This window comes from Empidonax traillii, unplaced genomic scaffold, assembly GCF_003031625.1.
Source record: "Empidonax traillii isolate 1590-97213 ecotype Southwest subspecies unplaced genomic scaffold, ASM303162v1 scaffold808:size486820, whole genome shotgun sequence".
Taxonomy (NCBI): domain Eukaryota; kingdom Metazoa; phylum Chordata; class Aves; order Passeriformes; family Tyrannidae; genus Empidonax; species Empidonax traillii.
The window spans coordinates 458,983-479,653 of record NW_020956001.1 but is presented as its reverse complement, the minus strand read 5'-3'; the positions used below and the strand labels follow the sequence as shown (position 1 = coordinate 479,653).

General features: G+C 52.0%; 1 protein-coding gene across 2 annotated transcripts in view; it reads right to left on the bottom strand.

Annotated features, from left to right (window-relative positions):
• Positions 1–36: 36 nt before the first annotated feature.
• The window catches only part of LOC114066755 (phosphofurin acidic cluster sorting protein 1-like), a 61,038-nt gene continuing 40,403 nt past the window's right edge, over positions 37–20,671 (bottom strand). Inside the window, exons 2-25 of one of the 2 annotated variants that reach the window (XM_027901709.1) lie at positions 19,470–19,557; positions 14,392–14,481; positions 13,919–14,044; positions 13,587–13,749; positions 13,348–13,439; positions 11,252–11,332; positions 10,407–10,466; positions 9,610–9,761; positions 6,064–6,157; positions 5,675–5,746; positions 5,261–5,382; positions 5,005–5,137; positions 4,776–4,880; positions 3,330–3,436; positions 2,868–3,022; positions 2,664–2,774; positions 2,475–2,577; positions 2,081–2,113; positions 1,678–1,720; positions 1,533–1,575; positions 1,291–1,432; positions 921–1,144; positions 629–742; positions 37–531 (exon numbers count right to left, since the gene is read on the bottom strand). In XM_027901709.1, the coding sequence (XP_027757510.1) occupies positions 416–531; positions 629–742; positions 921–1,144; positions 1,291–1,432; positions 1,533–1,575; positions 1,678–1,720; positions 2,081–2,113; positions 2,475–2,577; positions 2,664–2,774; positions 2,868–3,022; positions 3,330–3,436; positions 4,776–4,880; positions 5,005–5,137; positions 5,261–5,382; positions 5,675–5,746; positions 6,064–6,157; positions 9,610–9,761; positions 10,407–10,466; positions 11,252–11,332; positions 13,348–13,439; positions 13,587–13,749; positions 13,919–14,044; positions 14,392–14,481; positions 19,470–19,557 (2,569 nt within the window). In that variant the 3' untranslated portion in view covers positions 37–415. The remainder of the gene's footprint in view (positions 532–628; positions 743–920; positions 1,145–1,290; positions 1,433–1,532; positions 1,576–1,677; positions 1,721–2,080; positions 2,114–2,474; positions 2,578–2,663; positions 2,775–2,867; positions 3,023–3,329; positions 3,437–4,775; positions 4,881–5,004; positions 5,138–5,260; positions 5,383–5,674; positions 5,747–6,063; positions 6,158–9,609; positions 9,762–10,406; positions 10,467–11,251; positions 11,333–13,347; positions 13,440–13,586; positions 13,750–13,918; positions 14,045–14,391; positions 14,482–19,469; positions 19,558–20,671) is intronic. The other variant, XM_027901710.1, reaches the window with a different exon arrangement.

Here is a 20,671-nt window from a genome sequence, read left to right as displayed (position 1 = left end):
GGCGGGCCCTGCTCAGCACCTGCCCCCTGCACGGAGCAGCGCTGGGGAACCTGCCCAGGCCCAGCCCAGCTGGGGCCCTGGCTGGCTGCAGGGGTGGCCTGGCAGGTGCATCTGTGGAGAGCGAGGCCCAGAGCCCTTCCTGGGGCCCTGCTGGCTGGTGCCAACCCTTGTCCCAGGCTGCTGTTGGAGGTCATGGGAGGCAGATGGCATGGTGCCCTGGCTGGTGTTGGAGGGTGCATGGACCCGGTCTCACTGGCCTCACCTTCACGGGTCTTGGCCCACAGGGTGGGGGTGTGGTATCCCCCCTCCATAGAGCAGGCAGGGACTGGCCACAGAAGATGGGGACAAGAGCATGTCCATCTCTCTGTCTCCTCTTGCAACCCACTGCAGCTCCATTCCAGGATGCCCCCATGTCTCACACACTCTTTGAGTAGCCAAAGATACCGACAGGGAGGTACTTCACGTGTGTTGGCCACTGAGCTGCCAGCTGGAAAAACTTCACATCGTTCCACTCCACCCCATCTATGGAGACTGAGAAGAGAGGGTGCAGTGAGGCACAACCCTGCCACAGCCAGCCTGTGCTGCTTGGTCTGCCCTGCAGCCCCAAGAGGCTTATACCTCCCCTCACCTCGCAGCATGGTGTTCTGGTGCTTGGCTGTGCAGATGAGGCGCGTGATCCCTTCGATGACTTGGCTTTTGGGTTCCAAGTCCTTTTCTTTAGGTTTCTTACTCAGGAACATCACTGGGGGCCAAGGCCAGACAAGACCAATGTTAGGATGTCCCCACCTGGCACTAGGTGGGAGCCCTTGCCCCAGGGCTGGCCCCTGCTAGGCCAGCTCTCAGCCCTGTCCTCCCTCCTGCCCTTTTTGCAAAGGACTCTGGCCCCACAGTCAGAGAGCACCCAGAGTGGGCTTGGTTACCTTTCTTGTTTTTCTCCTTGGTGACCACAGTCATGGCCATGGTGCTGGGGGGCACCAGTTCCCCTGTGCCAGGGATGCGGCTGACCTGGAGTGAGCGGAAGTTGCTCTTGAGCGTGTTCTTGATACCCGTCTCCCGCTTGTCACCTTCCTTCTTCCTGTCCAGCCCTTGTGTTGTCCAGTAGTCCACCTGCAGGCCCATCACCTCCACACCGGGGCTCAGAGACCTGGGCAAGATGGGCAGCACCATGCAGCACAGAGGTGCTGCCCGTGCTCCTTCCCAATTGCCCAGCTGCAGCCTGCTCTGGGAGCACCAGTAACGCTCCTATCCCAGCCCCTGCTGCCTCAGGCTGAGCGCGCCTTGCCTTCTTACCCAGCCCCCGAGAGGCCGCTGCTGACGGACGGGGAGGGTGGCGGAGTGCTCACGGTCTCCTTGCCATAGGGAGCTGCTCCACTGGTGGCTGGCGCTGAGCTCAGCAGGGAGGGGGTACAGACTGTGGCATCATCTGAGTCCACTGCGGAGGAAGAGTATGGGTTGTGGGGGCTGGGGGACCCCAACAAGGGCCTCCCACAGTGGAGAAGAGAGCTGGGGACTGTGGGCTCCCAAGGACTCACCAGAGGCACTGAAAGACTGCTCCACCAGGCCCACCTTCACCACCTGCAAGGACAGATGAGTCAGAGGACAGCCAGCACCAGCAGGGCTATGTGCTGCCCCTCTCTCCTCAGCCCCAATGGCCTGCTGGCCCCTCAAAACACTCACCCCTACAAAGGGCACAAACTTCTGGCAGGAGTCCTCGTCGGGGCTAGAGAAGGAAGAGAGGCTGGTCAGGGTTCTGGGTGTGCTGAACACCGAGTGCCATGTGACTAGCCTAGCGCCCAGGCACCCTCGCACTGGCAGGGGTCAGTGCTGGCTCACAGCCCCAGGGTTAGTCTCCTCTGCCCTCCCTCCCATGGGACCCCCTGTCCCCAACATGGCAGCACAGGGCACACTACACAAGGAGGCAAGGACTTGTCCCCTCCAGGGCTGGGAAAGGGCTTGCATGCGGGAGGGCAGCCCTGCCCCACTTTTGGGGTCACGGCTCCTCTGCACAGCAAGAGGGATGGACGCACATGGGGGAAGGTGGGGGGGGCCAGGCAGCGGCACAGCAAGCACAAGCCAATACCTGATATAAAAATCAAAATAGAGACTTCTCTTCCTTGAGTGCCAGAAACCAAGAGAAGGGAGAGGTGAGAGTGCAGCTGGAACATGAGCGTCAACCCCCGGGCAGCACAGTACCAGCTTGCAGCCCCCGCCCAGCCCATCCCAGCCCTGGCAGCTGGTCTCCACCATTGGGGCTGTCACAGCCACAGCTGCTGGAGGGGCCAAGCACACCGGGAGGTGGCAGGGAATGATGCTGCAGGCCTCTCACTATGGAACCCCAGCTCCCCTCAGCACCACGCTGCTCTCAGTGGAATGCAGAGCCTCACTCACTTGTCCTGTGTCCCACATCCCTGTCCTGAGCACAGCCCAGACTGGGGCCACATGAGGGAGGCCAAGTGCCCTGGGGCCATGCTCACCTCTTCTGCTTGTATGTCAGCATGGCCTCAGAGATGGGAAGCTGGTGAGAGAGGCTGGCTCCAGCGATGAACTGGGCAACACGGCCTGCAATGTCCACAGTGTCTGTGGGCACAAAGAGCCGTGAGGGTCTCAGTGGCAGCTGGGCTCCCATCAGGGCACTGCTGATGCCACCCTGCCCTGCTCCTCACCTGCGGTGGGTGGCTCAGCCCTGCTGAACAGCTCCCGCCATGCTGTGTCCAGGAAGAGAGTGCTGTATTTGTTATCCACCGAGGCCAGGTACTTGGCCAGAGGGTGAGAGCCTGTGGGTAAGAAGGGCAGCGTTGGCTCCAGGCAGGGGAGTCTGGGGAGGCAGGAGAGGACAGCCCTGGGACCAGGCTCACAGGGGCTCTCACCCAGCGGCACAAGAAGGAAGCGAAGGTAGTTGAGCCAGTCGGGTGTCTTGCTGGCCAGTTGCTCCACAAAGAAACGGAGGACAACACTCAGGTAGCTCTGGTCCCCTGCCACCACCACCTTCACCGGGGGAGGCATATGAGAGTTACAGTTACAGCTGCCAAAGGGAGAGAAAAGGAGACCATGAGGGATGTGCAGTAGCTCAGCAGGTGGGCCAGGGGACATGCCCTGTCAGGCCAGCTGACAGGAACCCATCGCTGAGAATTTCCAGCTTGCTGTGCACTGCCAGGGGCAAAAGCAGCACTGGAATACTGGGATCCCTCACTTTCCCCAGGTCTACACTTGTTTTTACAGCAATGTTCACAACTCCAAAGGGTCCTAATGAGCCCTGGGGAGCCAGGGCCATACTCAGCCCTTCTCTGAATTCACGTGGAGCCACCAGGCTGAGCCCAAGTTGTACTCACTATCGCTGGATGCGGGACACAGTGGTGTTGAAGGCTGCCTGGATGTCCGCCACGGAGCAGGTGGATACGACCAACTGCTTGTGCGCCTGGAGCTGCTCACTCACGTACTGCCAATGCAGAGAACTCAGGTTAAGGCACCCTGGGGGCATGGCTGTGCTGGCCAGCACCAGCGCATGCCTGCCTTGGCCCCCCCCTGCCCTCTGGGATAGAGCTGGGACCCCTGTCCCCACCCATGCCATGTGGGTAGGCTGAAACCATCAGGTCACTCATGGTTGCATGCCTGAGCATCCCTGCTCCTCCCAGCTCTGCTCTAGAGGCCGTCTGCCCCAGCCCTCTGCTCTCACCTTTGAGCACAGCAGTCACCACCCTTGCCATGGCAAGGGTAAAACCATCCCAAGAACCAGGCTGTGCTCCTTGACATAACTGGTTTGGTCCAGAGACCCTCGGATTTAAATTCCGCCACCCCACGGCAGGGCCCAGCTATACACTCAGTCCACCTCTGCTCATTCCCTCCTCTTGCTCTCCCACAGTGTGGCACTCCAAAATCCTTCTGTGTCTCTTCAAGTGTCTGCATGCAGTTTAATGGTGGTAAAACAGGCAGTCATGCTAGACAAGGGGGCTTAGAAGATACTGACAGGGTCTGGGAGCAGGCATTGATCCTTTTTTCCTATCCACGACAAGTGCTAGAGCAGGAATATATCAAGAATGCACAGCCTGTGTCAAGACTTCACCACACTTACTGGGAAGCCCCTCCTTCCACCATAAAATTTTCCAGCACTGTTTCTGGATGTCAGAGGTGGCTGCAGGATCCCAAAGAGGTGTCAGAGGTGTTTTGTCTAACTGTTTGTTTGCATGTTTGCACACACGTAAATGTTCCTGCTCACCTTTAGTGGTCAACTCCTCCAGGTACAGGGGAGGAAGGTACTCATCAGAGGCTGGGCCCAACCTCACATGGACACAGCTGGCATGAGGCAGGGAGGCCTCACATGCTCCCCTGCCTGGAGATCCCAGCTCTGACAATGCAGTTAAAGCTCCCTGGGAATGGCAGGCAATGTTCTTCCATCTCTTAGTAGGAAACACCTCTGCTGCTTCCCAGGGCCTAGTGCCGCAGAGGAAGGGAGCCTTTTGCCAGGGCATCCAGCAAAGCTCTGACCAAGGGGGTTCCTGGGTGCCAGGACCAAGCAGTGAGGGCCCAAGGTACAGTCCACTAGCCAGCCCTTCTGGGACCGTGCTGCTGTGTGGCACATGACAGAGGAGACACGAGACTCTTCTGTATGTGGCTCAGCACTGTGTAAATGCATTGTCTCCCTGAAGAAAGGGCCACACTGGGGGAGAGGAGGACACGGCTGGTGCCGTTTTCCCTAGGACATGCCACGGTTGGGAGAATCCTTGAGGACCCTGCTTACAGCTGCCCCTATGCATCCAGCTCCCATCACGCCTACTCACCTGCCCCTGCCACTCAGCGACATTCACCAGCACAATGCTCTCGGGGAGCTGCTCGTCTGAGACCAGGATCTGGTTGAGCTGATCGTAAACAGACTTTCGGGGCACCTATGATAGCATCACCATGAAGGTTAACCCCAATCGTCCGCCTTGGACACTCTGCCCAAGGCTGAAGACCTGGCAGAGCCCTCAAATGAGAAGCCTCCAGGTGAGATTGTTCCCAGTGCCTCACCTGGGTGCTGTGCCACGAGTCTGGAGAGCTCTCACTGTCCAGGCTGCTGGCGCGGCCACCCTGTCCCTTTGAGCTCTGCCGGTCCTTCACAGAGGTGCTGCGGGGACGCCACAACTGCTTGCTCTCTGCCTTGCTGTGAGTGAGAAGCAGGAGAGGCAAAACTGTTGATGAAATCTCATTTCCACCAATTCCCACTCACTCCAGAGAGCCAGCGTGGACCCACACAGCTCCAGCATGAGGCACAGACCTGCCTTACCTGGGAGACACGGCACTGGGGAGCTCAGCTTTGGTCCCAGGGCCCAGTCTATCCACGCTGCCCTCCCTTGCGGCAGCCTCTGTGGGGGCCAGCCGTGGACATGGCTCCTCTGCAGCCAGCTCCTGAGGGCCACACACAGTCACTTCACACATAATGCTCTCCCCTCTCCTGCAGGGAACAGCCCTGCACCCATGGATGCCCATCATCCTAGACAGGCCCAGAGAGCCAAGGCTGCAGGGCCTCGAGAGGATTGGGCTGCATCTCCTGCAGACTCTAACATTCCCTCCACTCTTGCTGTTCTCCAGCACAATCCACTTGTCTTCCCAGCCCTGCTCCCAGGCTGGTGGGCACCCTGGTACCCCAGAAAACAAGGTGGGGCCTGAGAGAGCTCCACATCTCATAGCCTGGACTCACCACTGCAGGGACCTCCACTCCTGGCTCTTCCTGTGGCCGCTGTGCTCCTGGCTTCCGCTTGTCTGCCTCGCCCTAGGGGACAGGGAGGGGGATCAGAGCAGGATTAAACATGCCAAGCAGGGAAGCTGCCAGTGACCCATACCTGGCCTCACAGAACACATGCTCCCACAGGGGAGCCCGGCGTCCCCCTGGGACCAGCCCCAGAGGATGCCCCCCATCGCTACCTGTCTGCCTAAGCTGGGAAAAAGAGGAGGAAAGAAGGAAAGGAGCAGCCCCAGGCAGGTGCTGCCAGGAGCTGTGGTCTCAGAGTGCAGGCACTGTAGGGGTGCTGGGCTGGCTGGGGAGGGAAGGGGGCAAGAGGTGGTGGTGATGGTGGTGGTGTAACTCACAGGGCTGCCCGACTCTTGATCCTGCCCTTTCTGGCTGTGCAGACTGCCGATCTCAGTCTGGGAACCAGAATGAGAGACTCCCTCAAAGAAACGCCTGCAGAGAAACAGACAGACGAACGGACGGACAGACAGACAGACGGGAGAGAAAAAGGCAGGAATAAGAGAGGAACAAAGTCACCATGATCCCAGCACACCCCCACCGGCCTGTCCCAAGCAGAGCACTGTGGAGAGGCCCCCAGGGGACACAGGGCCAGACACCCAAGTGTCTGGGCAACTCACAGCCTAGAAGCAGACCTGCCATCAGTGCCACTTGAGACCCTGATGAGCTGAAGGAAGCATCCCTGTCTCCCAGCCAACAGTGCTTTCTCCCTCAAGTGATCCCCTACCCCTGCAGTGTAGGTGAGGAACTGCCACCATCTCAGTGGTGTACGGTCTGTAACACCACAACTCCAAGATGCTGCTGAACCTCTCTGCCTCCTCTGCACCATCACAGCTCCCACAGATTTCTGCTACCTTCCCTTCTGCTTCCCCATGTCCAGGAATGGCTCCTTGCCTCTGCCTGCTGCTGCAGCACATTTCGAACCTCATCTTCCAACTTCTCTTTCTGCTTTCCCCTTTCCCAAGGCTCTGAAGATCACAGTATTGCACACAGAACCACATCTCAGCACAGTACTTAAATCTGCCTGTTTTTAGTCTCTGAGATGACCTTTTGGTAGAGCTGCAGAGTGCAATTCCAAGGTCCCATTTCCAAATTACCATGGTCAACAGAGGAACTCTCTTGGGGCAGCCAGGACAGTCTTTGCTGCTATAGTGTGAGCTTCCACCTTTGCTTTCCCTTTTTCCAGACATTATTTATTTGCCAAGGACACCCTTCACATCCTGTGGGCTGCTCAAGACCAGTCTTTAGGAAACAAGCAGGCTCTATCACTGAATCTCACTTGCCAGTTTTCCTAGGACCCTTACAGCAACCATAGTCCATCTGCAACGTGTGACTTTCCTGCAGGAGACTTGAGCCAGATTCCCTCCAAGCTGTGTGTATGTGCTCATTAACTCCCAGGAAATGTTTCTCCTGATTTGCCTAGTGCACAGATGGGATGTCAAGTTGCAGGTTTCCATGGATGGCCACAGAGGCATAAGGAAGTTCTTCTGTTAGGACTCTGATATCAGAGTTTCTTTCTGTTGTTTTCTACTGTCCTCATCTGGATATATCTGCAGCTTTCTGCAGGATACCTCCTCATTTTACTTTCCTTTTAACATGCTTCCTCCTTTGTATAGAGTACGCTGTACTGCCAGGCATGACAGTGTTTGTCAGGTTTTACTGCTACTAAAAGGACATTCCACCTCTGTAAATACACAACGGTTCCCACCACAGAGCAGCTCTTCAGCAGCAGTGTTTATACACTGGTTGGGACAAGTTAAGGTTTGATTTTCCCCCCACTGGCTCAGTGACCAGTTGCTCACAACATGTTTGTTTACCAAAGCTCCAGATTTAGTCAGAATTGTGCCCTGATGGGACATTTTCTCCAGGTCACACTGGGATAAATTATGTCTCCTATTAATAAAATATTTCTTCTCTCTTCCAGCCCTTCTGCATAGCCTCCTTCCATTTTCAGCAAATTTACTCCCTTTCTCCCCCATTTATTTTCCCAGTCATCTATGGAGACATTCGTTCCTTCACCTTTGATCTTCATTCAGTTGGTTTGACTGTTCAGGACTTACCCAACAGCCTCAGTTCCAGCTCCAGTTTCGCCCCAGTGCAGGAGCAGCCTACAGCTGCATAGCCTCCCTGCTGATCAAAAGGATGGCTATCAGCTCCCAACACCACTGGCCAAATCCAGAGCACTGGCAACTGCTCACCATTAAGGACTACCTTAATGCCCTTGCTCCACAGAGACCTTCACAGTGTCTAGCAAGGCTGTCTATGACAATAAATCCAACATCAGGATCACACCTCGAATTTACAGGCTGGGCTGGAAGGTCTCACCACCTGAGAAGGCTATGCAGGAACCACGGGAACCATGAAGTGTACACTAAACACCTTGGCAGTCAGCTTCCACATCTCCTTAGAAAAAGTACAGACACAGTAATGTGAATTCAAGGGATACACACTCAGCACTGCCAGAAAACGAGGCACTGAAGACCAAACCAAGCCAGGGACAATTTGTGAACAAGCTGAAGAACAGGTCAAAGCCCAATGGGCTGTCCTTCCAGAGACAGCACCAAACAGCCCAGGAAGACTGTAACAGCAGGTACAGCACAAACCAGTGCTCATTCTGGGATGCTGTCCCAGTGACCAGATGTTTGCAAGTAGACACTAGCAGAACCAGCTTGGGGGTCTTACATTTAAATACACTCAAGAGACCTTTCTTACAGTTTCACAGAGTTCATATACATAAAACGTTATCTGACCATCTTCCTTTTTCTCCCACAACACCTTTGTTTCCCTTGATGAAAGACCACGTGGAACTCCTTTTGGAGTCAAGCAGATCATCTAAGCAGCTCCTTATCCACATGTTTGGTGTCTCCTTCACAATGGCTTGAGGGTTTGTGAAAAACATTACTTCTGTCATGTTCTTGTTTTCTCCCCAGTGCCCCATGGGTTCCAGAATCCAGTAGATTTTATTTCAACCAGTTTGCCTGCAACAAACCAAGTCTGCTACTCCTGCTAAGTACCTTCAGCAGGGATACCAACTAAGCCAAATTATATTTAAATACTATATACATATTATATATATATTTACATGGCAGGGAGGTTGGAACTAGATGATTTTTAAGGTCTCTTCCAACCCAGGCCATTTAATGATTCTATGATTCTATATATAAAAACTATAGAAACATCAATGTCAAGTGAGCTCAGCTTGGCTAGAAGAGACCCAATGCACTATGAGGCAGTCAAGTAGAAAGACACTAAAAGGCGACTTTTTCACTAAAAGACAGCACAAAAGCAGAAGAGCCAGGTGAACGCAGATCACAGGGAAGCAAAGCCTGGTTTCACTGCATGGTCCACTGGAGACCACCATACCAAGTCAGCAGTACTTGGCAGAGCAAGTCAAGTCACCAGTGCCTGAGGAATGGGGTGAGGAACATTGCTGATGGTTGCTAGTCATGTTTCCAGAAAGGCTGGGAATACAGCGTGCACATCTCACAGGGACACAAAGACTGGCCCGGGGCAGTCACTAAGTGCTCAAAAGACAGGCATGCTTCAGTGTGGAGAGCCCGGAAAACACCAGGACTGTTGGCAGAAAGATATGAAGGCTGGGAGCAGCTGGGGCTTAGATCAAGTAGGTACTCTTCCAGATCAGTAAGTGTCAGATGCTGGGCTGGCAGAAAATTGAGACTAAGTGTGAAGGAAGATGGATTTAATGGGCAGTTTTGAGTTTATTAAACAGGATATGCAAGTGAGGAGCTAGAGGTGTCAACAGAATATGGCAATAGGAGTGGAGACAAGACAAAGCCTGCATTAGCCCAAGCAACAGAAAAGCGTTGGAAGGCATTTCTTCAGATCCAGTAGACTGCTGTTGGCCAGGGACTCCCTTCAACTCTTACCTCAGGGTGGGCTTGGGTGTGCTGTGCACACTCTCATTGTCCTCAATCTCTGGGCCACTGTCACTGTTGTTGCACTCTTCCAGGCTGTCATAGAGCAAGCCCAGGTCTTCCTCCACCTCCTGGGTCTGGTCTACAGGGTCAGAGTCCAGGACCTGTGGGACCAAACCCAGAGGACACTGAAGAGATATGGAGTTACCTGCATCCCAGAACAGGCACGTAGAAGCTGCCTGACTGTCACAAGGCACACCATGGCATCGTTCCCACCTGAGGGAGCCAAATGCAGGCTGTGGAAGAATCCAGTGACATTGCCATTAGGCCAAAAGAGGGTGCCATAAGCATAACAGCCAAAGGAGTCTCAGATATCCATCACACTTACTGGCAGTTAAGACATCTGGAAGGACCTTCACTGACTGTGCTTCACACTTAGTGCAGACTCTCAGCCAAGGCAAGATACCCCCAGGCTGATGTTAGCCTGCTCTCAGTCATGGACAGTATTGCCCCCGCAATGCCAGCTCCTGGTTCAGAGCCAGTATGTGATAGAACCATTCTTCCTGGGGCACCTCTCCCAAGTAGGAAGATGCTTCTTGATTTGAGCACAAGGCTCAGAGCAATGTTCTTGAGGCAGAAGGCTTCGGAAAAGCCAAAGCCCAGCCTGTGCCGTGCCTCACACCACCTTTGGCACATCCCTGAGCAGCTACAGCTCATGCCCTGTGCTCCCACTGACTGGGAACCAGCACTCTGACATCTACACATCTGCCAGAGACATTGCCAGGTGGGGTAGCCTTCTTGCTTCTTACCTCTTCTGTCACTTTAAATCTCTTCAGCAAAGCCACAAATTTCTGCTTGAAGTTTGGTTGCTAAAACAAAAGAAGGTAAGAAAAAAGATCAGCAAAACTATCAAACCACGTTCCAAGATGACTAACATACCAGCCACAGTTACTTTCTCTAACATGCTGTCAGCTCCTTTCTTGGTCCACAGGTCCAAGGTCAGCCATGATTTCTCTTGCTCTTTAAATCTGCTGTAGGATTTGGACTAATTCTGTACTCCACAAGAAGTCACTGTCTGGGCATGAAGGGGGATGAAAGGGTTCATACTTTTTCTGCTACAGGCTGGAATAGCACTCCATTTAAATCTCCTTTCTCCCCAGACCATCTGGTTGAGGAATACTGCCTTCAAGCAAGAAAAGATGGGGAACAAACTCAGGAAAAAGGTGGCTGAAGTCAACAGGGATGAGAAGAAGCTTGGAGAGCAAGGGGCTGGCAGAGCAGCTCCTCCCTTCTGCAGACAGGTAGAGGAGCTGCTAATGGTTCATCTTTCTTTGTGCCTACCTTCCCTTCCTCAGGAAAGGAAAGAGACCATGTCACAGCAGCAAGTCAAAACTGTGTTGCTTACAGATCATCACTGATAAGAAGCCAGGCTAAATACAGTACAGATCATGAATTGAGGTACAGCTCTGAGCAACAAGCTAGCTAGCTTATTAAGGGCAAGAGGTTTGCTCCTTCTCCTCAGAGCCAAGGGGGCTGTCCCCTGCTCTGCACCAGGGTCATCATTTCCCCTCCCCAATGCCCCTCACTGCCTTCAGGGAGGGGACAAAGTGAATCCCTTCCATCCCTTTGATCACATTGTAAATGGTGATGTTACTCTGGTCATTGATGTGGTTCGGATCATTTTCCTCCTAGCCTTCTTGGTTTTCCTCAAGTCATCCTCTTCATCAAACAGATCCTGCAGGTAAAAAAGTCACAACACATCAGAGCAATTGAGTTCAGGGAGCAGCACTTCCTAGTTCTCCTGCCCCACACTTGCCCTCCACTTTGAAAAGCTCTGGTCCACTCTGCTCCCAGAGTCTTGCTTCTCACTTCCACTACCTCTCTCCATGGAGGTCCTTCTTCCTCCTTAGCACTGTATCCCATAAGATCTTCTTTCCCAGCACCTGTGCCCCCAGGCCCCTCCAGAGATAAATGTACCAGCAAGATTAGGAGGAGAGACAGCAACTTTCTGCAACAGTCCTTGTTGCAACCTAAAACTCTGCTCTCGGCACTCATCAGCCTTCCCTATGAAACATGTCTTGTTCTCCTGCTCTCCCCTCTCCAGAGTTAGCTCAGAGGGTGCAGCACACAGAGTCACAAAAAAAACCCCCACATTTTTTCCAGGGATCAGCCTTAACAAAATGCACAACTCCCAGGGACACGAGACCAGTAATCTGGAGGACTCTTGTGAGAGACTGAAATGTTAATCACTAATGACTCAAACAATCAGTCATTTGCAAAAACAGCAGAGTGCTTTGCCAGACCAGGTTTGCACCTAAAGGGGAGGAAGAGAGTTTTTGGATGTGTGGTGGAGAAACTTCTGATCTGCATAAGAACAGCTCAGGAGCAGAGGGGGTGGAGCACCCATCACCAGAGAATGACTATGACAAACCAAGCAACAAACTGGATTTTGAGCCAGATAAGGGAAGAGGCTGCTAAGAAGCAGATCCTGATAGGTGGGATAATGCCAATGTCCCCCCTTACACAACTGGATCACCCCAGGAAGGTTTCAGGACATTCACAGGTAGGCCTGAAGGTATTCATCCCTTCCGACGGGGCATAACTAGCTCAACTACAGTGATGTGAGAGGCTGCTGTCATGTCTTAGAAGGTATCATAAACCAAAGTACCCCAAAGCCCACCAGACTCATTCCTGAGGCCTTCCACCAGAAGACTGATCCACAGCATTGCAACAGATCCACAGTGCTGCCATCAGTGCAAAACTGTGCCACTCCCTCCACCCCAACCAGGGTATCTGGCATTCCCACCTAAACCTGAGCATAGATTAACCCATTGAACTCTACATTTTTGGGGCTTCCCCCACCCCCAACAGATCAAGACTGTGACCATCACTTTAACCAAGCAACAATCAAGTCTCATCACTGGATCCACAGGTGGTAATATCTTTCCTCTTCACTATCTACCCTTATCCTTCCTTCCTTTCTTTTCCTTATATATTTTCTTAAGTGATATCTTCATACTTTTATATTGTTATATTACTACAGATAATAACAACCAAAATGGCTACATATCTCCTTTCCATTGCAACCAAAGTGTTCTGAAATAAAACCTGCCATATACAAACACCATTCAGTGTCACTTCACTCTAATCTGCCCCAAGGGATCTATTAACAAGAGCCTCAGCTATGCCTGCCTTCAGGGGTGGGCCATAACAACCTGAACAGGGGTTCATCCCTGTGCTTGATCAGCATGCTACCACAAGTCTTTCTTTGGCCCCAAACACAGGTAGTCACAACAGGAGGACAGCAAACACAGTGACATAGCTCATCACAGCACTGGGATGAGTCAGCCACCTCTGACCATTTTCAGACCTAGACAGGACTTCTTCCTAAAATCTCTGTTCTCTCTCAGAGAGTGAGCAGTCTCTGGCCTTTTATCACAGGGAGACAGAAGAAAATCAGGGTGCCAAACAGAGGGGGCTTAGCAGTGGTTTTCTGCTGCAGATCAGACACCTCCAAAGACAGATGGGTGAGACCTATGGCTCTCCAAAGTCCCTTGCCTCACTGTGGACTTGACAGCAACCCACAGTCCTTTCTGCTGTCAGGTATTACGGCTCACTGTCCTCTGAAACCATGCCAAGTGTTTTATGAGGGAGATGAGAGAGCTCAGGGTGATCAAGACCTTCAACCCCCAGACTCTTAGCCCCAGAAACAGGATCAGGACATAAGCCATCTTGCCAGGCCTCCCTTACCTGGCCCTGCACAGCATCATCGCTGGCCTCCTGCTCTGAGGAGAAGCTGTCATCCTCTTCTTCGGAGTAGTTATCAATGTCTGGGGAGCGATCTGAAAGCAGACAGTGCAAACGCCCAGCTAAGCACAATGCCTGTGGTGGCTCCAGCGAAATGACTGGTACTGCTGGCAGGCACCGGGGTACACAGTTACCCACGTCCAGTCCCAAGTGCTCGCCTTCAGGTCTGGGCACTAACACACCTGAAGCTTTGATTTTAGGACCTGAGGGGACGCTCCCGTCCTCATGGTCAATGGGTTGACTAGACAAAGAGTAGATGCTGATTTCAGCCACACGGATGTTCACATCCTTCATGTTGCTGTGGAGGCCCAGAAGTTGCCCTCCGTCTGTTGGGTGCTGCATCACCTAGACAGACAGACAAGCTCCCTGACAGGATGACACAATGGCAGCTGGCAGCCCACCTCCTCTACATTATAACCCACCAACAAGCCAGAGCACTCATAGCAATGAGGGCCTGTCCACCAGCCCAGCTCTGTGCCCAGGAAGGCTCCCCTCTGTTCCCAGCTCCCTGTACCTCGGCCATGTTAATGATGCCCACTGCAAGAGTCTTGTAGCCCAGGATTGTGCGGTTCTTGTATCTCTTCCTCCGCTGCAGCATGATCTGTAGTTTGTTGCCATCTCTCTTGAGGAAATGTGGGTACTGGGGAAGGAATGGCAGCATGAGCGCAGGGCTCAGCATGACACACAGGTAGAAAACTCTTTCTCAGTGCTGATGTACAGCAGGATCTGACCTGCTGAGTTTTGAGGTGCCCCTCAAAGGCCACCTGCACCTATTCATCATCCTCCAAATCCCGATGCCCAGCAAAACAACCCCTGGAGCAATGGAGCAGCTGGCCTGCAGCAGGAATCTGTGCTGCTATGGTCTGAGCATGGGCAATCACAGGAGGTCCCTCCCCAGAGACTATGCCTTTCACACTTAGCCCCAGGGTTGTGCTTGCTGAAAAGTGCCAGGCAAAGAAGCCCAGGGAACCAAGCAACACCAGGTACCTGCAGTGAGAAGGTCAGCTCCAGCTCGGTCTCCATCAGGCCTCCAGGCGGGAGGACGTATTCATTTGATCTCAGGACTCGCTTTGAACCCTACAATGACATTGGCAGACACACACTGTAAGCTAAGCTCGACCACAGACCCCACTGCACCACACACACAAGTCAATGATGATTACAGTCCATAAGGAAAGAAGAAAGTGCCATAACTCTGTTCAGTTCCACCTCACAGAGCCACCTTACTCACACCTATCAAGCTTTGCAAAAGCCTGCAGTTTCTCCTGAGCTGCCAGAGTCCCTTCTCCTTGACTACCTGCCAGGGAGCACTTGCTCTTCACAAGTCTGTTTTGCTTAATCTGGCTCTTTGCATGCGGAGTGAAAGTCTAACACTGAGCAGGGAACACTCCTAGAGCCAGAGGGAGCCATGCAGAGGGAAGGAAAGGGTCCCAACACACTGCCTGGCCAGAAAACGGACAGGACCTGGAGACATCTCTGCCCTGCAGTAGACAGACCCAGTGCAGACAGATCCCTGTCTAAGCACAGCTGGCAGAATGGCTCCTTCTGGGACCAAGTCAGGATGTCCCAGGAGAACAGGGGTCCCTCTGCTTGCTCAGCTTGTGTCTTAAAAAACTCCTCCTAGCCTTCTCCTCAGGCAGCAGTCCTTATCTCTCCACATATAGGTATGTTTTTTTCCCTAGAAGGACAGTAAGAGAGGCACTCTAATTATGTACCCACTCCAACTCTTTCCTTTACTTCTGTCCTATCTTTACTATCTCTATGTCTTGGCTTCTGACGAAGACACTGAATGACATGCAGGATGAAAAGTGCTGTCTGCATGCAGCAGGCTCTCTTGACTGCAGGGTGGCACAACTTGCAGACCCTCCCAAAAGCTATCTGTAATGCTGTTCCCAGAGTCTGTGCCAGGACCAAGGCTTTCCTGTGAAAGGTCTTCCCAAAACTGAAGAGAGGAAGTGGAGCTCATCCCCTTCACCATCTGTGAGCTTTCCTGGCCAAAACTGCACTGAGACTCTCCCTTCCTGAACTCTCCTTTGATAACAGATGACAGGTAGTCACAATGACAGTGACCATTTGCTGTTTGAGGGAGAGATTATCCACCAAAGATTCATTCTTTCATCAAAACACAAATGCTAGCGCAGTTACTCTTGAAGATGCTATTTTGGGGTAAAGAGGTGTGAAAAGGAAAGGTGAGGATACCCTGGGTGGCGTGTCCAGTGAGTGAAGGTTTCATTAACATTGTTGTCCTGTGCCTTACTGTCATCTACCACTATGGAAGTTACACACCCAGCCTCAATCCTAGATGAATCCAGTCCCTCAGTGAAATGCCAGTGCATATCCATGTGGCGTTGCAAGGACTGGGACAAAGGCTGTTTCACTATCACAATACAAGCACAAGAACACAGAAGTACTGAGGATTCTCCATCTCTTGAGAAATGCAAACCTCTACTGGACATTGCACTGAGCACCTGATGTAGCTCAGCTGTTCTGCAATTTGAATAATGTCAGGCAAGACAAATTTCTCCGCACAACAGTGGAGTATCCCTATGAGTACTACAGGAAAACCTTCTATCAGACTGTTACAACGAAAATCACAGCTAACAAAGAGTGTCAAGGAAGTGAAAAGCAATAGGGAGAGGTCGTGGCCACAGAGCTTCACTATCTAAAACTGAAAACACACAGGAGCTCTCACTACTATAGAAAGGCACATGATGTCCAGGTCTGGTTTGTGAGGTACAATCCCCAGTTTCAGGTATAAATCTGTCCTGATTGGTCTTGTTTATAACACAGTTGAAGCTAGAAGAACATATCACACCTGGAAAAGGAGAGAGAACTAACATGGTATTGGAGACAGCAAAGCACTAACCACAGAGTACAACCAGAATTCAAGATAAAGGTGCAATTTGAAAGAGAAGAGCCCATTAATATCATCAGCATATTTAGAGTGTAGTTGGAATTACCCAGGCAGGAGTGAAAAACAAGTGGTTGCAAAGAGAATACAAACAAAGTATAAGTGAGATATAAACAGAAAACTCTGCATAGCAAGAAAGAGTAAAAAATCCAAGTTCCTGCAGGAAGCAGGGCTGGAGCAGCAGGTAGGCCTGGCAGAGGCAAATGAACTTCTTAGCCTGGCCTATTTTGCAGCACACGCTCTGGTCTGCTATGCAGTGACTGCCAATATCATCCCTCTACAGCAGTACCAAGGTTTGAACCCGAGTCACCAGCTGTATCCTGCAAGCAGCTGCAGGAGGATCTGCATCCACAGCACCTGTCACAGGAACTGAAAGTTCTGTGAGTGCTAGGGCTTGCTTTCTTCTTCCTTTGATTGTTTTCTCTATTCTGGGCTCAAGATAGGGTATTTCTGAACTACAGCCTCTCTGTCGAGAGGGAACACCCTGTTTCCCTTCATGACATAATCAGTTATGATACCAAGACAGGTATCTGCTCCTTTATGGAGCTGAGCCAGGCACATCCAAATCTCTTAATGCCATGCTGAACACCACACAGAAGGAAATGCTCTATGACATCTCCAGTCTGTTAAAACAAATAACAAGAGATAAAGGTTTAAAGATCACTCAAGCGATACGAGACTAAATCCTGTTTTTCACATAGTTCAGTTCTCACTCAAGGTCACTGAACATTATATATTGAAATAACCTGTGGGAAATGAGTAAGTCCTGTAGACGTAGAAAGCGCCCTTAGCCCTTTGACAGTGGTATTTTCAGAGGAAGGAGCAGGTAACAGCACATGGCACCGTTGGCAGCTATCTTTTAAGACCAGAAGGGCATGATCACTGTGAGGAGGAGATCAGGTATTCTAGACAGGCTTACACTGTCCTTTGGGTCACATACATTTTTTGAGCAGACTGTCTCCAGCACTGGGGCTGTTTTCTTGGTGTCAGCACCATTCAGGCAGGGTCAGAGCTTTGTTTCCATGCAATCTACTCTTCAGAGCAGCAAATTTCTGAACCCAACAGAGCTGCTACTGAAATGAGAGAAAAGATAGCTCTCCTTTCCTCTAGTCCCCAATTGCCCCCTTGAGAATTTGCAGGTCCTCTATAGAAGCATCAGCTGTTTCCATCCAAAAGATGGAAAAGGCAGTGCTCACTGGGCAGCCTTCAAACAGCTTCTTACTAGTGTGACTCATCTGTTACCTAGGAGAGGAGCAGAAGGGATGGATCCATCTGAGGCCACAATGTAGGCAGGCTGTGCTGAAGCTGCCTACAGCCTCCATCTGCCTTCCAGCAGTCCCAAACCCTGCCAAGGTGGCTGGTCAGCCTGAGGAGGCACACAGATCCACCCCACTCCCACAACGAATGTTAAGCCACAGGGTAATGTAGGCAAAAGCATTCTCCTTCATTCTTCTTCAACTTTGCAGGGAGCCTACACCAGTATGCAGTCATAGCTATGCAGCCATACAGAGAAGAGGTGACCATGTTTAAATCAAGTCCCTGAATGCAGTCTCCATGGCATGGCATGAAAAGAAGCACTGCAGTGAAGAGCCCCTGTGGCTTCAAACTGCTGAGGCCTATTAATTTCTTTTGCCATCAGGGTGCAAGATTGGTCTGTGGCTGGGATGAGGGTGATCTGTTTGAAAGAGCTGGAGTCCCACTGTGCAGCCTATTCCACAGTCTCACATTTGCAGTGCATGAGAGGGGGCAGCTGAGGACCTACACACTCAGAACATATCAGTCCAGGTATAAGGGGTCCTGCACAGGAACCCAAAGTTCCCCACACCCATGAAACACACACAGCTTGGGCCAACATTGCAGGAGAGAAGTGAGACCAACATAGCCTTCCCAGACAGGAGGGACCCACAGCTCCGGTCTGGATCCCAGCCCCCCAGTCCTGTCAAGCTGCCACCTGTGGCCCAGCCTTGATTGCTTCCACATTTCCAGGGGCCAGGCACTTTCTGCTGCCCAGGTTGTTTCCTTACCTGCACCAAAGGGGCGCAGGCCTTAGGGGTCCCAATGCTTTCAGCTCTCCTAAATGACATCATACACACAGTGATGGAAAGGCCAGCAAAGTGGGACACTGAACAATAATGCGTAAATCACAGTATCCTCCTGCTGTCCTCCCTCCAGGCCCCACATTTCACTTATTTTGCTTTCAGTTTCTTCTGCGCAAGTGAATCAGATCTGCCATGAAGACAAACTCCAGCTCCCAGAGCTCCACTAATACTGCAGCTTCCAGCATTAATCCGGGATTTAGATCCTAATGTGTGCGGCACAAAGAGCTCTGTGGGAGCACAAAGCTGCTGAGCTTCTCCCTCATGGTGCTTTCAATGGGATCAGCAGCTTTCCTGCCAGCTGACAAGAACGAAGGAAGGACACCAGCACCCTAGCTGGGTCAGAGGGGCTGCGGTGAGAACATACACTCAGATGTATCTTGCTTCCATGCTGTCCTTCGGCAGGTGGAAAGGCCTGCCCTCATATGAACCTATCTCTTCACCACCAGCTGCAGAGAGGGTGGGGGGATTGCACATACCGAGATAGTGGCAAATTCCCTGTCCCCTTGGTGAAAAGATCCTCTCCCCTCCACTCTGCCTGGTTCAGAATAGAGGCACCAGGCCCAGCACAGATGCACAGAGAAAGGGAGAGACAGCAGAGGCAACTGAGATCACGCAGGGTACAAATGTTAGCAGAAGTTATGCACAGAGGTGATGCTGATCCCTAGCACCCTTCCCACCCTTCACTCCCCAGGGAGTGATCTGGATGGAGGGCACTGCCAGAAACCACCCAGTACCGACCCTGTCTAAAGGGTTGGGAACAGTGGGAAGCCAAAGTCTGAACAGCAGCTTGAGAGGAGGGCCTTGGCTGAGGTGGGCAGGAAGGCACAGCACATTCTGTCCCAGTGCCTAACCAAATTCATCCCTGATATAAACCAACACCACGCAGTTTGCTGCTGTCCCACCGGCCTGAGAGCCAAAATCTCCTCAAGGGTGCTAACAGAGACAGAAGGGGTTGGTTGGCACAAGGCAAGGGACATGCAGACCAGCACTTCACAGAGAGCAAAAGGACAGGCTTGGCCTGCTGCCATCAGGCAGCAACATGGAGAGGAGCCTACCTGAATCTTCACAGCGATAAGCACAGAGCTCAGCTCTTTGTCCAGCTCTTTCAGCACCGTGAGTTTCTTCAGGCGCAGACTGCAGAGCCTGTAAGACAGAGAGAATGGGACACATTCAGGCACCACCATCCCTGGGGCCCTGCCACATGGTACCCGGTGCTCAGAAGGCAGCCTGGATGCTTGGCCCACTTGCAGGCACAAGCTTGGCCGAGGAACACTAGCAGTCAGGCACCACTGAGACAGACCATTGGGGGAAAAATGGAAAGAAGAGAAATTAACAGAGCTAAAGCAGGCTTAAGGGATTAGTGGGAGACAGGAAGTCCAACAGCAGGCCATATGGTAAAGAGATCCCTTCCCAAGCAGGGCTGTTGCCAGCTCTGCTTAAATCTACCTTGGCCACAATGCTGTTTATTTATAAATCAAAGCACTTAAATCCACTCTTATCCTGGACTTAGTTAAGGCAAATGTTCCCATGCTCTTCTCTTGCACGGTACCACACAAAGCTGACGCGGGAAGCAGCCCCACAGGAAGCTTCATACAGCAGCCACCCTGACAACCACAAAAACCTGGGGACTCAGCATGGTAAGTGGCATTTGCAGGAAAAAGCTAGGAAGGAGCCTGAGGCTAAGTGAGAAGAGCGACTTTTGCTGCTCGAAGGATTAGTCAGTGCCTGTGAGACAGCCAGCCACCCCATCTCCTGCCCAGGAGCCTGCAGCACAACTCCCACGGACAGCACTTGCAAGGAACTCTGTGTCAGGGAGCACAGGCCAGACTCGTCTTTACCAGCAACACCAGCACTCTGATGTTTTGCAAGTCAGCCCCTGTGCTCCACTCTCCACAGCTGCAGACACTGATACCCAGGACTTTTCTGGATATCAGTATGCTGGACCTGAGATTCAGGCCATCCCTCATGGAGAACAGATACTACCAAATACTTTTCTGTCTGACACACTGTGCTCTCTGAAGGGCCAAATCTATTCTCTCCTGGTTTTTTTTATTTTTAAAGGAAAAAACTCTGCTTTTGCTCTGCTAATGTATAGGAAAAGTGTATAACAGCCCAGAGGCAGAATGACAGTGAAAAGGGAAGAATATACAGCCAAACTGCAGGACAGGTTTAGGACTCAGCAAGTACTCACTTCCTACCATGTCCCTGCCCTACCTTCTAAAATTATTTTGGCTTGTGCAGAAGGTTTTCTGGACTG